The sequence below is a fragment of the Phascolarctos cinereus genome, unplaced genomic scaffold, assembly GCF_003287225.1.
Source record: "Phascolarctos cinereus isolate Bilbo 61053 unplaced genomic scaffold, phaCin_HiC Scaffold_4;HRSCAF=312, whole genome shotgun sequence".
NCBI classification, from domain to species: domain Eukaryota; kingdom Metazoa; phylum Chordata; class Mammalia; order Diprotodontia; family Phascolarctidae; genus Phascolarctos; species Phascolarctos cinereus.
This window is the reverse complement of record NW_027555847.1, coordinates 373073799-373089794: the sequence shown is the minus strand read 5'-3', so window position 1 is coordinate 373089794 and position 15996 is coordinate 373073799. Positions and strand designations below refer to the sequence as shown.

The window sequence follows — 15996 nt, the reverse complement described above, 5'->3', positions numbered from 1 at the left end:
AAGAAAAATATGAATCAGTCCCAGGCCTTGGAAGAGCTCAAAAGGGATTTTGAGAAGCAAGTAAGGGAAGTAGAGGAAAAACTGGGAAGAGAAATGAGAGTGATGCAAGAAAATCATGAAAAACAAGTCAACAGCTTGCTAAAGGAGACCCAAAAAAATACTGAAGAAAATAACACCTTAAAAAATAGCCTAACCCAAATGGCAAAAGAGGTCCAAAAAGCCAATGAGGAGAAAAATGCCCTAAAAAGAAAAATTGGCCAAATGGAAAAGGAAGTCCAAAAGATTACTGAAGAAAATACTTCCTTAAAAATTAGAATAGAGCAATTGGAAGCTAGTGACTTTATGAGAAATCAAGACACTGTAAAACAAATCCAAAAGAAGGAAAAATTAGAAAACAATGTGAAATATCTCATTGGAAAAACAACTGACCTGGAAAATAGATCCAGGAGAGAGAATTTAAAAATTATTGGACTATCTGAAAGCCATGATCAAAAAAAGAGCCTAGACATCATCTTTCAAGAAATTATCAAGGAAAACTGCCCTGATATATTAGAACCAGAGGGCAAAATAGAAATTGAAAGAATCCACAGATCTCCTCCTAAAAGAGATCCCCAAAGGAAAACTCCTAGGAATATTGTAGCCAAATTCCAGAGTTCCCAGGTCAAGGAGAAAATATTACAAGCTGCCAGAAGGAAACAATTCAAGTACTGTGGAAACACAATCAGGATAACACAAGATTTAGCAGCTTCTACATTAAAGGACCAGGGCATGGAATATAATATTCCGAGGGCAAAGGAGATAGGATTACAACCAAGAATCACCTACCCAGCAAAACTGAGTATAATCCTTCAGGGGAAAAAATGGTCATTCAGTGAAATAGAGGACTTTCAAGCATTCTGATGAAAAGACCAGAGCTGAATAGAAAATTTGACTTTCAAATACAGGACTCAAGTGGAACATGAAGAGGTAAACAGGAAAGAGAAATCATAAGAGACTTATTAAGATTGAACTGTTTACATTCCTGCATGGAAAGATGATATTTATAACTCATGAGACTTTGTCAGTATTAGGGTAGTTGAGGAAAAAAATTATATGTATGTATAGATAGATAGATAGAGGGCACAGGGTGAGTTGAAGATTAAGGGGTCATATCTGGAGAATAAAATTAAGGGATGAGAGAGGATTATACTCAGAGAAGAAGAAAGGGAGAGGTAGAATGGGGTAAATTATCTCACAAAAAAAAAAAAAAAAGAAAGTCTCTTACAGTGGAGGGGAAAGGGGAAGGTGAGAGGGAATGAGGAATCTTGGATTTAAGGAGGGAATAACATACACATTCAATTGGGTATGGAAATCTGTCTTACCCTACAGGAAAATAGGGGGAGAAGGGGACAAGAGAGCAGGGGGATGATAGAAAGGAGGGCAGATTGGGAAAGGGTGTAATCAGAAGTAAAAACTTCTGAGGAGGGACAGGGTCAAAAGAAAGAATAGAATAAATGGGAGGGCAGGATAGAATTAAGGGAAATAGAGTTAGTTTTTCACAACATGTCTATTATGGAAGTGTTTTGCATAACTGCACATGTACAACCTATATTGAGTTGCTTGACTTTTCAATGAGGGTGGGTAGGGAGGGAGGAAGAGAGAAAATTTGAAACCTAAAGTTTTAAAAACATATGTTTAAAAAAAAGTTTTCACATGCTACTGGGAAATAAGAAATACAGGAAATGGGGTACAGAAGTCTATCCTGCTACAGGAAAATAGAAGGGGAAGGGATAAGAGAAGGGGGAGAGATAGAAGAGAGGACAGACTAGGGGAAGGGATATTCAGAATGCATGCCATCTTGGGGTGGGGGAGGGGGAGATGGGTGAAAATTTGAAACTCAAAAACTTGTGGAAGTGAATGTTGAAAACTAAAAATAAACAAATTTATGTTAAAAAAAATAAGAGAAAAACAATAATTATAGTAATAATGCTGAGCTTCCTTAGTCAAAATTTCAATAAAATTTCTGGACTTTCTCTCCCATAGATGGGAAGTAGATTCAAGAAAAAAAAACCCTCTCATTTCTGTAGTACCTTTGGATTATGAAGCACTTTACTTAGAAAAGCCTTGTGAATTATGAATATTTTATACAAGTATTTTACAGATTTTTTTTACAAATGAGGAAAGTATTTTATAGATGAGGAAACTGAGGCTGACATACTAAATTGCCAAATTCTGCCAACTCTATAACATCTTTTGCAACCATACTGTGCTCCCCATTCATGATGCATTCTAACACCCTGGGTTAGGATCTCACAACCTCTCACCAAGACTACTGTAATAGTCTTCCTCAACTCAAATCTCTCCCCTTTTTTGGGTCTGCCTTTCACAGAGCTGTCAAAATAATTTTCCATGTACATAGGTCTGATCATATCACTTTGTGTGGTCAAAACCTTTCAGTGGTTTCTCATTATCAACAGGACAAAATCGTAATCCAAACTATTTAATTTGTGAAATGCCTTAACCAAATGCCTCAACCATATTACCTTTTCAGACCCATTGAACATTCTTCTCTTTTACAAAACCATATGGTCCAGTCAAATTAGCCACTTACACTTCCTCATGCATGTCACTCCATCTGTGATACATCTCCTGCTCTTACTGTGCTCAGGCTGTCCCCTCTGCACTCCTCTACCTCTCTATCACCCTACAAAGCTCAGCTCAAGAGAATGTTCTCAATCAAGCAAGGCCTTTCTCAACCCCCTTCCCCTCAAGCTGTGAATGAAGATTCTAAACTATTTTCCTAACTAGATTTCACACTTTTTACCTTCCAGTCAAACTGGATTACTAGCTGTTCCCATATCTGAATCTATGCTCTCTCATCTCCATGCATTTACACTGGCCAACCCCTATATCTGAAACATAATCCTTCCTCATCTCTGCTGAAATCCTTCTCTTCTTTTAAGGACAAACTAAAGTGCCATCTCCTTTACAAAGCCCTCCCTGATTTTCTTGTTCCAAAATTTTTCTCAGAGCCCAATGTCTGGGTCACTCCTTTGCCACTGTTATTTCTAGACTTCTTAAGTCACCCTGGTTAGGAGACAAAGCAGAGGAGGCACGTGGCCTCATTCACTGGAGGAGTAAAAGCCCAGTATCATTGAGGGAACATTTAGGAAATAGGAATGCTGCCTCCTCCCATTGTCTGGTTCTTACCTAAACAACCATAGGTTAGTTTCTGTAGGGATAGCCGACTAGGTAATGTAATGGAGTTGTTTGTACACTAACCATATCCTCAGATTATATAAAATACTTTGATGGCTAAAATGTCATATTTCATTCTCTTTTTTCTTTTCTTAGCATTGCTGCAGTGTGTTTTTCACATAGTGAACCATTGATAAATTGGAGGGCTAGAGAATGAAGTACCAAAGCCCTCCTGAAGCCTTCCTTTGCAAAGGGCAGAAACTGGATTTTTTTTCTTTTTGGTTCACTCTACTCGGCATCTGTTGCTCTGCCTGGCTCCAACTCCAAGAAACAAGATGTCCCTTCCAGGATCAGGTCATTACTTCTAAATTCACCACCATGCTGCTAACTCAAGCCTTGATTGATATCATTATCTCCCTCAGCTTTATCTCCCTTCTGATTAGAAGGCTGATAAGTGGAGTACCAAACTCTTCCCACTGCCTTCCTTTGTAAAATGAAAAAAATGAACTTCCAGCTCACTCCACTAGTATCTACTGACTTGCCTACATTCAGCTTTAAGGAACAAGATGCTCCTTCTCCCCACTTTCTATACTCCTTCTGTGTGTTGTGTTCCCCCATTGGATTATAAACTCATTGAGGGCAGGAACTTTAAAAAAAAATTGTACCCCTAGTGTTTAGCATAGTGCCTGGCACAAACTTAATAAATATTTATTGAAAATAAATATTGTATAGTTGAATTGAAGAAACACGCCTGTGGTCACATAAACCTTTGGTGTGAGAGAGAAATAGAGTGAAATGCTTTAGATCTGATCCCCTTTTGTATTTACCCTTCAAAGTGACCCCAAAATGCACCAAAGTGCCTTCTCTTCAGAAAATTTCAAATGCTTGTGGAAGCATATGATAAATAGAAATCAAATGTTAAAGTTACTACACTACAAATTGTTGGGAGGAAATGGATTGTGTCTCACGAGCTCTTTATACCCCCATAGCATCTACTCACCATAAAGAAAATAATTCAGGAACTACTTACTGAATGAAGGAAATAATTACTCAATCTACACAATAGATGCTATTAGGAAATAGCTACCCTGGGATTTCCTGCCAAAACCCATCTCCTAACCAGTGGATTATGATTTCAAGTAGTAGGATTTTTCCAGATGTGAAGCCTAGGGAGAGCAGGCTGACTTGTAGGGAGGTGAAAAATCAGATGGTTAAAACTATACCGAAGTCCTTTACTCTCTCAAGTTGCTTCCTCTGGGGCACATCTCAGTGATCCAAGAGTGCAATGGAAAGCTACTTCCTGGTCTCCGTTGCATCTCCCCTCCCAATTTTTCCAACAGAGGTGAGTGTTCCTTTGGGTCTGAATGGAAATCCAATTTTACTAATTAAATTATATTTGAAATGAGAGTGCATTAGGGCTTGGATTAGAGTCAGCAATAAATGGGTGAATCCTTTGGTAAAACCAAGCATTGGCTTCTGATGCCAGTAATCACCCTCTCTAACTTATCTCGTTGGAAATGCATATATCAGGTTTTCTTAGCCCACTGGTTGTCATTTGATATTTAGTGAATAAGACATCACAGCTACTACCATAGTGCTTTTGTACAGGTTGTCTGACCCCTGTCAGGAATGGTTTCCCTCCTGGACTCTGCCTCTCGGGACTGTTAGCAATCTCCACAGCACCCTCTCTAAAATGCATTTCTTGATTTCACGGTTATTACTTCCCTTCCCCAATCCACCTCCCAACTCCCAAACTTTGTGCTTATTCTGTATAGAGATCTTCAGGCATGGTGGATGGAGCACAGGCCAAGGGGTCAGAAGGATCTGGGTCCACATTCTGGTTCTGACAGATAAAAGCCTGTATGATCCAGGGTAAGTCATTCAACTTCGTCCTGGCCCAATTAATTCTGTAGTTAAAATCACTGAACAAATGTAGATCTGTTATAGAAGTTTCTTTACCAGGATTTCCCTATACTGAAGAAATCAAAGGTCTTGTAAAAATAAATGAATAAATATCATACACCTCTTTATCTGTGCACATTTTGATTTTGCATCTCTTCCTGCCCACACACCCATTCCCGTCTGCCCCAGCAATTAATGCAAGCTCCTTCCAGAGAGAGTGCATCTCATGTTTGCCTTTGTATTCCTAGTGCCTAGCATAATGACTAGCCAGAGGAGGAGCTTAATAAATGTCTATTTAACCAAACTAAATCCTTAGCATTTAAAAAATACTTTTAGTGAGTGTTTTTCTGGGAAATCCTGTATGTCTTTCAGAAATCTTTGAATCTCCCATAGCAACTGACCATATCTTAGAAACTTGGTAAATATTTACTGAAAGAACGAAATCATATCTCAGTCTACACGATAAATGTAAATAGGAAATAGATATACTAGATTTCCTAACCAAAGCCCATCTCCTAAGCTGGCACATGAGCTCCTAACCAGTAGATTATGATTTCAAGTAATAAAGCATTTTCCATTTGATGCCTGGGGAAGGCAGGCCAATTTACATGGAGGCAAGGATGCAGATGGGGAGAAAAATGTTCAAACTTCTGTTACATCCAAAATAATTTTTGGCCTCTGAGCAACTCCATGGTTTCTTCTCCCTCCACCTCATATTGTTTCTAAGTACTTAGTTAGAAATAAATGTTATTGATTCTCTATAAAATAATTTTCAATGAATGCCAGTTGTAAAATTAATCATGCTGACTGAAATAGACATCAAGTTCTAAAAAGGAAAGCTCGTTTTTTTTTTCCCCCTGAAAAAGAAAAGATACTCACTGCAAGTGCTGAACTTAGAATTCTGTAGGATGGAGCTCTTAGGCAACATTTAAAAAATCTGACTGTCCCACAAAGCAGGGTCCCAATACATTCTGTCTTGTCTTGTGCTTTTAGAGACTATTATAGTCTATAGTCTATAGACCATCCCCTGCTCGTTATGAGGAAATAAACAACTCTTTCCTAAGCCCTTTCAAAACTCACAAGTCATACCATTTATTCATTCAACAGGTGTTTTTTTTTTAACCACCTGCACTGTGCTAGACACTGGTGATACAAAGACCACCTTAAGGAATTTAAATTTCATTGGGAGAAGGCAATATGTACAAAAGAAAGAAAACACAGGGGCAGTTAGGTTATGCAATAGGTAGAGTGCTGGGTCTGAAGTCAGGAAGACCTGAGTTCACTTAGGTACTCACTGGCTGTGTGACCCTTGGAAAGTCACTCAACCTCTGTTTGCCTCAGTTTCCTCATCTGTAAAATGAACTGGAGAAGGAAACCATTTCCTTTGAGGTCATGAAGAGTCACGATGAGACCAAAGCAACCAAATGACAACAACAAAGATGGAGAGCTGATAGTTGTTTTAAGAGTCAGGAAGGTCTAGTTTCAAGGTCCAGCTCTACCTTATTCTGCCAGCTTGTCACTGACCTTTCAGGATCACAGATAACTTTCCAAGACTAAATATTGCAAAGCAATTGCTCATGTGCATTGGTAGGGAGAGAGGTAGCCCCCTAGGAGTCCTTCTTCACCAACAAAATCACAGACCTGGACCCTCCCCCCACCAAAAAAAATTTATAATGAAAATTGCTTCTTCTCACCAGGCTTGGCATAAAGAATGCATTCCAGAGATAAGTATAAATAACTTCTGATCATCTGTCATGTTATATTAGCCATTCCCCTACTTTGCTTCTATAAGCACAACAATTAAGAGTAAAATGAATATGTCAATGCTGCTTTCACTTCTATAAAACTGCCAAATTGCTTCCCTGTTCTTTGAACTGTAGATTTAGTTCTCCTTCTCCTACCTACATGTTAAGTTACACAACAGTATAATGTGCAACATACTTTTTATGTTCCCTACAACGCAAAGAGTCAGAATGCAACACTAATTTGCAATATTAACATGCGTTAATTCCCCAAGTGAAGTAATTTGGACATACTAGCTTCAATTCAGGGCAGGCTTCCCTTGTGGACCTCCTGAGTATAAGCATACTGAATCATTTCAGTCCCACCCAACTCTTCATGACCCCATTTGGGGTTTTCTTGGCAGATACTGGAGTGGTTTGCCATTTCCTTCTCCAGGTCATTTTACAGATGAGGAACTGAGGCAAACAGGGCTAAGTGGCTTGTCCAGAGTCACACATTTGTTGAGTGTCTGAGGCTAGATTTGAACTTCGGAAGATGAGCCTTCCTGAAACCAGGCCCAGTACTCTACCCACTGTACCACCTAGCTGTCCCTATACCTCCTTAGCAGGTAGCATTAAAGCTAGCAAAGAATAATATCTTCTGCCCTCTGTCTTCAAAGTTAACTACACCAACCCTCCTTCAGAGTTTCACTGGTGCTGATCCTATAAACTTATACCTTAGGCTCTGCCAGTCTATCAACCCTTCCTGTATTAGCCGACTTCCCTACATTTGACTATCTACACTAGCAAAGGGCCTTCGCTCCAGCTACTCCTCACTCTCACTCACCCCACTCAGTCAATCCACTGCCCAATCTCAGTTCTCCCTCTGTGACATCTCTGGCATCAGATCAGTCCTCTCCACTCACACTGCCACCTCTAGTTCAGGCCCTCATCACCTCTCGCCTGGATTCCTGCAAAATCCTCCAAAGTAGTCCCCATGTCTCAGGGTTCTCCCCCTTCCAATCCATTCTCCACTCAGCTGCCAAAGTAATTTTCTTTGTTATGTCACACCATCCTCCCCTCCCACCCCCTTAGTAAACTCCAGTGGCTCCGTATTACCTTCAGGATCAAAGTCCTCTGCTTGACATTTAAAACTGTTCACAACCAGAATCCTTCCTACCTTTCTAGTCTTGGTATGCTTTACTCCCATCCATGTACTCCACAATTTCGATCCACTATCCTATATATTATGCCCCAAAGGTGTTCCTTCCTCACTCATAGCTCTGCATTTCCTATCTCCATGTCTTTGCCCTGGCTGTCCCTCATGCCTGGAATTCTCTTTCTCCTCACCTCTATCACTTAGCTGCCTTTAAAGACTCAGTTCAAATACCATCTCTGGCAGGAGACCTTTCCTGGTCCTTCCAGCTGTTTAGTATCTTTCCTTCCATCTATTCAGTATACATCATGTGTTTACCTAGTTAGTCATATATAATCTTCCTCATTTGAATGTGAGCTTCTTGAGAGCGGGAACTGTTTTTGCCTTTCTTTAAAAGTCCTCAGCATTTTGAAGGGAGCCTGGCATGTAATAAGTGCTTGTTCATTCAAGTCTATTTCCCTGGCTGGATCTTCTCCTCCAACCAAAGCGGTTTGCCCATTGTCTTCCAATGCATTTTCTGCCACCTGCTATGATGCTTCTGTTCTGTTGGAGGTACTGGCCTCTCATCTGACCTATCCAAATTCTACCCATCCTTTCCATCTTATGTGAAGCTTTCCCTGGCTATTCCAGTCTCAAGAGATCCTTCTCCCTTCATGTATCAGGCTGCTTATTAAAATGCTTGCACAAGACATACCGATACCACAAAAGTAGGTCTGTTGTAGCACATTTAAATATTCACTCAGCCCAAGGTGGATATAAAGGAACAGTGAGAAGAACTGGACAAGTGGCCTTACAAAGGTGACAGTGGGACTTTTCTGATAATCTGATTTTTTTTTCCCCTTGAAGGATACAGTTCCCACCTGTTTGACTATAAACCTTTATACCCCTTGGGTAGTGTGAAGAAGCATTTAATCAGCTCATACTTCTGGCAACAAAAATTAGCTAAGTTCAAAGAAAAATAGAAAATTAATTAACTAATTAGCAGCTATGAAAATGAGTTCAGGACTTTGGTGATTTGTAAAAATCACTCAATTTGTAAAACATTAAGCCAGCCTTTGGAACACAGAAACTGTAACAAATCAGTAGGGTTGGTTAGGGAAAAAAAAGTGCAAGCTTAGTAGACCTCCAAGACCAAAACTTGAGAAAAGTCAGTCTATAGTATGGATCACTATAGGTATCCTCCCTCTACCTATTTTATTAGGTTGTTCCTTGAAGAAGATAATGGTTTCTTAGGCAATTATTTTTCTGGTCTATATGCAGAAAAAGAAGACCACTTCCAGACCAATTCAGGTAGATAATGAGAAAACAAAACACTTCTATGCATGGTGCTCCAAAACTCTTGGTATGGTTTCAAGTTTTAGTGCAATTTTAAAGTCTTAAAGCTTAAAACTTTTGAGACACGCTATATAGTTGTATCATGGGGAAGCAGGAAGAGTCAAAGAAATCTATACATTTTGAAGTTGGGGAAAACTATGCGTTCGTGTGAGCACACACACACACACACACACACACAATGGCAGTTTTAGAGCGTGGACTCCTCTCTCCTGTGATTGCTTCTTGTAGGGGAAAGATGATTTTTTGTAGTTTTTCTTGCTTCTCCCTCACTATAGCTTCAGGCTCAGAAGGTATTTGCCATCCTTCATGTTCTCTTGCTGAGGCTTAGAAACTCTCCAGATCTTTCTGCCTAACCAGGAGCTTCAATGTACCCTCAGCAAGAATGGTCTAAGTGCAGGGGTGGAGAATCTGTGGCCTCAAGGCCATACGTGGCCCTGTAGGTTCTCAAGTGTGGCCCTTTGACTGAATCCAAACTTCACAGAACAAATCCCCTTAATAAAAGGATTCAGTCAAAGAATCAAAGAGCTGTACTTGAGGACCTAGAAAGCCACAAGAGGACTCAAGGTGGAAGATTCCCCACCCCTGGTCTAGTGGGACCCAGAGAAGATGGCTTTATTGTTCTTCCCTGTCTCTCTGGGGGTGCCTTATTACTGTTTGTAGCTACCATCATCTGTCCTAATAATTTCTTTGTCTTTTCTTTGTGATTGAGGCAGAGAGATGGCACAATAGATAAGGGGCTGGATTGAAAAATCTTCAAAAGTTCAAATCCTGGTTCAGACACTTACTCAGCTGTGAGACCCTGGGGCAAGTCATAATCTCTCTCAGCCTCAGTTTCCTTATCTATAAAAAGGTTTTAATATTAGTACCTTCCTTAGGGATTGTTGTAAGATTCAAAGGAAATTACATATGTTACTTCTAGCATGCCTTAAAGCACAATACAAATGCAAGCTATTACTATTGTTATTGTTCTCATAAATGTTAGGCTTATCATCTCCTGTTGATTAGTTTTGCTTAATTTTTTCTTTCATTTTTATTATAAAGGGCAGCTCCCTGGGAGGGGGTTAGGGGAGTCTTGGAATATTTTGGTTGATTCCCATCTCATGCTCTTTCTACATTACCATTCTGTTAATTCTATACATGAGCAATGGTCACACAGAAGATTAATAAGAATTTTTAAAAAGTGAATACATCAAGTCATAAGAGATTTGCAGTTGCATGTGCAATCATCTTTTTTTAAAAAATTATACTATGTTAAGGAAATACTTGTTTTATTCCATAAATTAAAAATAAAAAAAGTGAACAGGTCATTGTATTTGATACAGAATCCTCCTAGTCTGAGTCTCCATGCTCAACAGGATTTCCCATTACTGTGGTCCCAACACACACTTCTCTTGGAGACTGCCTAGTTTCAGCACACTCAGCAGTTGTTTACTGCGGCACGAGGGTGCTTCCATGTATCAGGGTCTCTATTTTTAGTCAGAGGCCATTACTTTTGTAACTTAAAGATCTAATAGGCATTAATCTATTTTTAGTCAGAGGCCATTACTTTTGTAACTTAAAGATCTAATAGGCATTAATCTATTCTTGGCCTCCCCATAGGAAGAAGTTAGGTCAGAGCAAAAGAAATGTGCAGGTGCAAAGGAGACCCTATCCCAATTTACCCAACTGATAACTCTTTTGTAATGGACTGTTTCCAAAGGAGGAGCATGTCCCATGGGGTAAAAAAAACATCATTGTGATCTTCCTTGGGTTTAGGTGTAACACTTTCTTGGAACTCATCTGATAATGCCTCGGGGTCTCTACCAAGCTCACAGCTACCTCAACCTCAAGGGCTCATTCCCAGCTTTTGATTGCCAGAGACCTAAAATCCCTCATGTGAATGATTACCCTGTTCTGACAATGTTCTTCCTGTGAAGGCAAGCAGTTAAAGAGAGTCACCAAACTTTAACAACAAAACAAAACCTCCTAAAATTCTTCAAAGCAGAAATCTCCCAGTGATTGAGAAGATAAGTCTAATTATTCATTTGGGAATCAAGGGTGCTATTTCTCAAACCCCCATATCACAGTATCCCAGAATTGGAAGGGACCTAATTTAATTCAGTTTATAGATGAGGAAACTGAGGTACAGAGAGGTTGAATGGCTTGGCCATTCTCACAGAGCTATTTACTGGTCTCCTGATTATAAGCCTAATCTCCTTTCACAATCTAATACATCACCTTCTCCTAGCCAGAACACTTAACAAAATGAGATGTTTTTGTCAAAAGAAAAAAAAAAGCTTTTCCAATGAGCTCAATATTTAGCTGCAGCCCATGATGGTGTGGGGGCAGGACACAAGTGACTCCATCTAACACATATCTCACATGCAACACAGAGTCTGAAATAAGGTTTCCCTATATATAATGTACATAGCACAGAAAAAAGATTTCCCAAAGTCACCTTGTCTAATGATAAGCCTAGTGAGGAATCATGCCACAGTGGAACTGAGAGAGATCTGAGTTTGAATGTTGGGCTCTGATACTGAGTACTTGTGCAATCTTGGACAAATCATTTAACCTCTCTAACAGGAAAACAGAAACAGGACAGTAAACTGAGCTTTCAAGGTTGCTGTAAGGAAGCCATTATAAACTTTGGAGAGCTATGGAAATGTGGGCTATTCATATTAAGAGATCTGAATTCCAACCCTGGCTCTTACACCTTACTAGCTGTGTGACTGGAAAAATCAATTAACCTCTCTGGTCCTGTTTTCTTCCTCCATCAAGTGTGGGAGACAGCTGTGGTGTATTCTAGATCATGGGATCATAGATTTAGGGTTAGAAGAGACCATCTAATTCCTTCACTTTACAAATGAGGAAACAGTACCATTAAAGTGATGTGACTTCCTCATGTTCATACAGGTAATAAGCATCACGGCTGGGATTTAAATCAAGACCCTCTGACGAGGAATACAATTCTCTTTCCTTTTCACCCTGAGGCCTCACTCTTTAATAAATTAGGTAGCTCAGTGGATAGAACACCAGACGCAGAGTCAGGAAGACCTGAGTGCAAATCCTGCCTCAGATTCATACTAGTTGTATGACCCTGGGTAAGTAATTTAAACTCCACATGCCTCAGTTTCTCCAACTGTATAATGGGGCTAATAATGACACTACCTCACAGGGTTGTCGTGAGGCTCCAAATAAAATAATATTTGTAAAGCGTTTTGCAAACCTTAAGTCACCATATACATGTTGTTATTAGGTAATAACAGTAATAATCATAATCATAACCATAATACTCAATGAAGAAGAAGCTAGGGCAGAAAATTCTCAAAAGCCTACCCATAGATGTCAAGGACACCAATGAAGGAATGCTGCTTGAGGTTGGTGTGCAGAGCCTTATTGACGTGCTCCACGATCCAGTTGAACATCTGGGCATAGATGTGTTTAGCCAGGGCATTCCTGGCATTGACCACCTGCTGCAGGGACATGGTCTTGATGTAGGTCTCAGAGGTGGTCACCAGTTTTCGGTGGCACAGCCAATGTTGCATCTGACTGTGCTCAACCCCCAGCAACTTACAAAAATTCCTGAGGTGTTCATCCTGGGGCTGAAACAGAGAGATGGAGTAACTTAGTGGAAGAGTAATGAGTTACATTCCCATGCCACCCACACCCACCCACACATACACCCCTCACCCACCTCATGCAATACATATTTTCATCTATGTCTCAGTCACCCCCAGAGAAGGTGTCAAGAATGACCAAATAAGCCTTGCCCTCTTTAGCATTATAGAATTCTATTTACACCCATAAATGTTAGTTCCTACACCTGTAGTTTCTTGCATAAGCTACACAGTGATATAATTTGGAACCAGATGGGTGCCATAGGAATGATCATTACACTTGCTAATAACCAAATTGTTACAGCTTTAAAAATCACCCTTGGCATTCTCTGGTGCTGCTGGTTTCCTCATCTGTCACTGGCTGCCACCAGCTAATTGGCAGGGAGGGATACAGGACTGAAGGAAATAGAATGAGGAGTGACATTTTGAGAGATTGTAAGCCATTAAAGTGAAAGTGGGTGCAGTGAACAACACTCAGGGTGAAGGAGGGCAATGCTAGAGGGTTCACAAGCTAGGCTTACTGATTCTTATACCCAGGACTTAGCTTGGGTCTTAAAAGGGAAACCTGACTTCATCTTCTTACTTGAGACTCCTAACCTAAGATCAGGAGTGAGAAGAACTAGGTTCTAATTCTGGTTCTGCTACTCACATGATGGGGCATTGAACAAAGACATTGCCCTTCTCTAGGCCTCAGTTTCCTCATCTGTAAAATGAGGGGTTTGGACTAGGTCACAAGAACAAAGATCCAAAGCTAGGAGGGCCTTTGGGTGCCATCAACCCCTGTCTAGAGCACCTTCCAGCTCAAACTCTATGGTGCCATTAATATTAACCACACCTGGGAAGGTTTCCAAACTAGCACCAGAAAAGGGTCAGGATTATGCTCGATTTGTTAACGTTCTGAAAGCACTCAACTCTATTGGGAGTATAAAAAAAAACCCAATTCAATAAAGCTGCAAAGCTCTGTTATTGTCAAGTCAAAAGCAAAGATTGGGAACTAACTTTTGAATTAGCATGGTATGGCTCTGATGTAGTGGCCAGAGCACTGGATTGGGAGTTAGAGGGGCCCTGCTCTGTTCCCTGCTACCAGCAGGATATTGTTTAAGTCACTTCAATTCAGCTGTAAAATGAAGAGGTTGCACTGGTCTGTCTTTAAGGTCCCTTCCAGCTTTAAATTCCATGGGGCTATGAAGCCACTCAGAACACCTTACCCAAAGATCACAGAACTGGAAGGGAGTGTTTGGGCTCTTTTAGCTTAAATCCTTCATTTTACAGATGAAGAAAATGAGGTTCAGAAAAGAGGAAGAATAAATCTAAGGTCATAGAGGCAGTCAGTGGTACACTGGAATTAGATATTAACTTTTACTGTTATTATTACTGTTATTATCTGCAGCCCCTTGGGGGTGTTGCAGGAAAGTGCTTTAGTGGGAATTGCCTCCAGACCTTCACTCAGAAACCCAGGAAGCCTCCCTTCCCAAGATCCCCTTTTCAGGGGTAGAATGTAAGCTATTCAGTCATTTCAGTCATGTCTGCCTCTTCATGACCCCATTTGAGGTTTTCTTGGTAAAGGTACCAGAGTGGCTTGCCATTTCCTTCTCCAGCTCATTTTACAGATCAGGAAACTAAGGCAAACAAGGCTAAGTGACTTACCCAGGGTCACATAGCTAGTGTCTGAGGCCAGATTTGAACACAGCTCTTTCTGACTCCAGGCCAGGTTATCTATCCACTGCACTATCTAGCTGCCCAGTAGGTAAACTACCTAAGGGCAAACACTGTTTCCTTGTATCTTTCTCTTTCAAGGGGTGCTCAAGAGCTCTGGCTTGGGAGTCAAGAAGACTCAAGCTCAAATTCCACCTCTGGTCCTCACTACCAGTGAAACCTTCTACAAGTCACTTAACCTCCTTGGCCTCACTTTCCTCAATTACAAAATGAGGAGAGGGATGACTAGATAATTTCTTGGGCCCATCTCTTCCTGCTCTAGGTCTATGACCCAGTATCCTAAATGAGATCAATAAAATCAATCAATAAACATTTATTAGGTGCCTACTATGAGACCAGTACTGAGATCAATAAAACTGCCTGAATTCAAGTTCCCGGCTTCTGTGTTCAAATGTCCATATGGAAAAGTTCAACTAAATGCAAAGATTCTTCTGCTTAATGGAGATCAGTATGTAGGTCCTACAAGAAAACCCATGTGTCTCCTTCAGTATGTATTCCCTTCCTAAGAATTAGCTCATTCTGTGAGATGCCTCTCTCATTGTCTGGGTCATTCTTCATTCTCTTGCCTATGTCCACCTGGGGAAGCTGATAACCCGGCAGAGAGCCTGTTAGAAAGCTCATTAACTCTAAGGATGAAATGAAATCTGTCAGAACAAGATGTGCCACCACATAATGGCTCCAAATTGCTCGTGGGACAAGTCTCTGATGAGGCTGCCTTGTAAGACTTAAATGAGAGCGTGTTCTGTGAAAATGAACACTGGCAACCAAGCTACTTTCCTCCTTAAGTCTAGCTCCCTGAGGCAGCCCATTTCTGCAGAGTGATGTAGTTGAAAGAGTGTTTGATTCAGAGTCAGAGAACCTGGGTTCAAATTTTGACAGTATCATTATTTGTGTGATCTTGAAAAATCTTTGGTTTCTTTTCCTGCAAGAGGGGAGTAATTAAACCCATACTACAATACTTCACACAATTTTGGTTAATCAGTAAGCATTTGTTAAGTGCCTACTATGTGCCAGGCACTGTGCTACAGTGCTGGGGATTTAAAATAAAGGCAAAAGGCAGTATAAATTCTAGAGAGCATGAGACAGTTGTAATTAACAAGGTGCAAAGTATATATGGACCTCAGTTTTCTCATTTGTAAAATGATGGGTTTGGGAGAGAGGGAATAAGCATTTGTATAGCACTTACTAGGTGCCAAACACTGCGTGATGCACTTTTTACAAATATTATCTCATTTGTTCCTCATAACAACCCTGCAAGGTGGGTGCTGTTATTATACCCATTTTAAGTTGAAGAAATTGAGGCAAACAGTAACTTGCCCAAGATCACACAACTAGTAAGTGTATGAGGTCAGATCTGAACTCAGTAAGATGAGTCTTCCTGACTCTAGGC

At 40.4% G+C, this 15996-nt stretch overlaps 1 protein-coding gene across 1 annotated transcript in view; it reads right to left on the bottom strand.

Annotated features, from left to right (window-relative positions):
- The window catches only part of MYO5B (myosin VB), a 536371-nt gene that overhangs the window by 211010 nt on the left and 309365 nt on the right, over nt 1–15996 (bottom strand). Inside the window, exon 10 of the mRNA XM_020972319.2 lies at nt 12610–12875. Within this exon, the coding sequence (XP_020827978.1) occupies nt 12610–12875 (266 nt within the window). The remainder of the gene's footprint in view (nt 1–12609; nt 12876–15996) is intronic.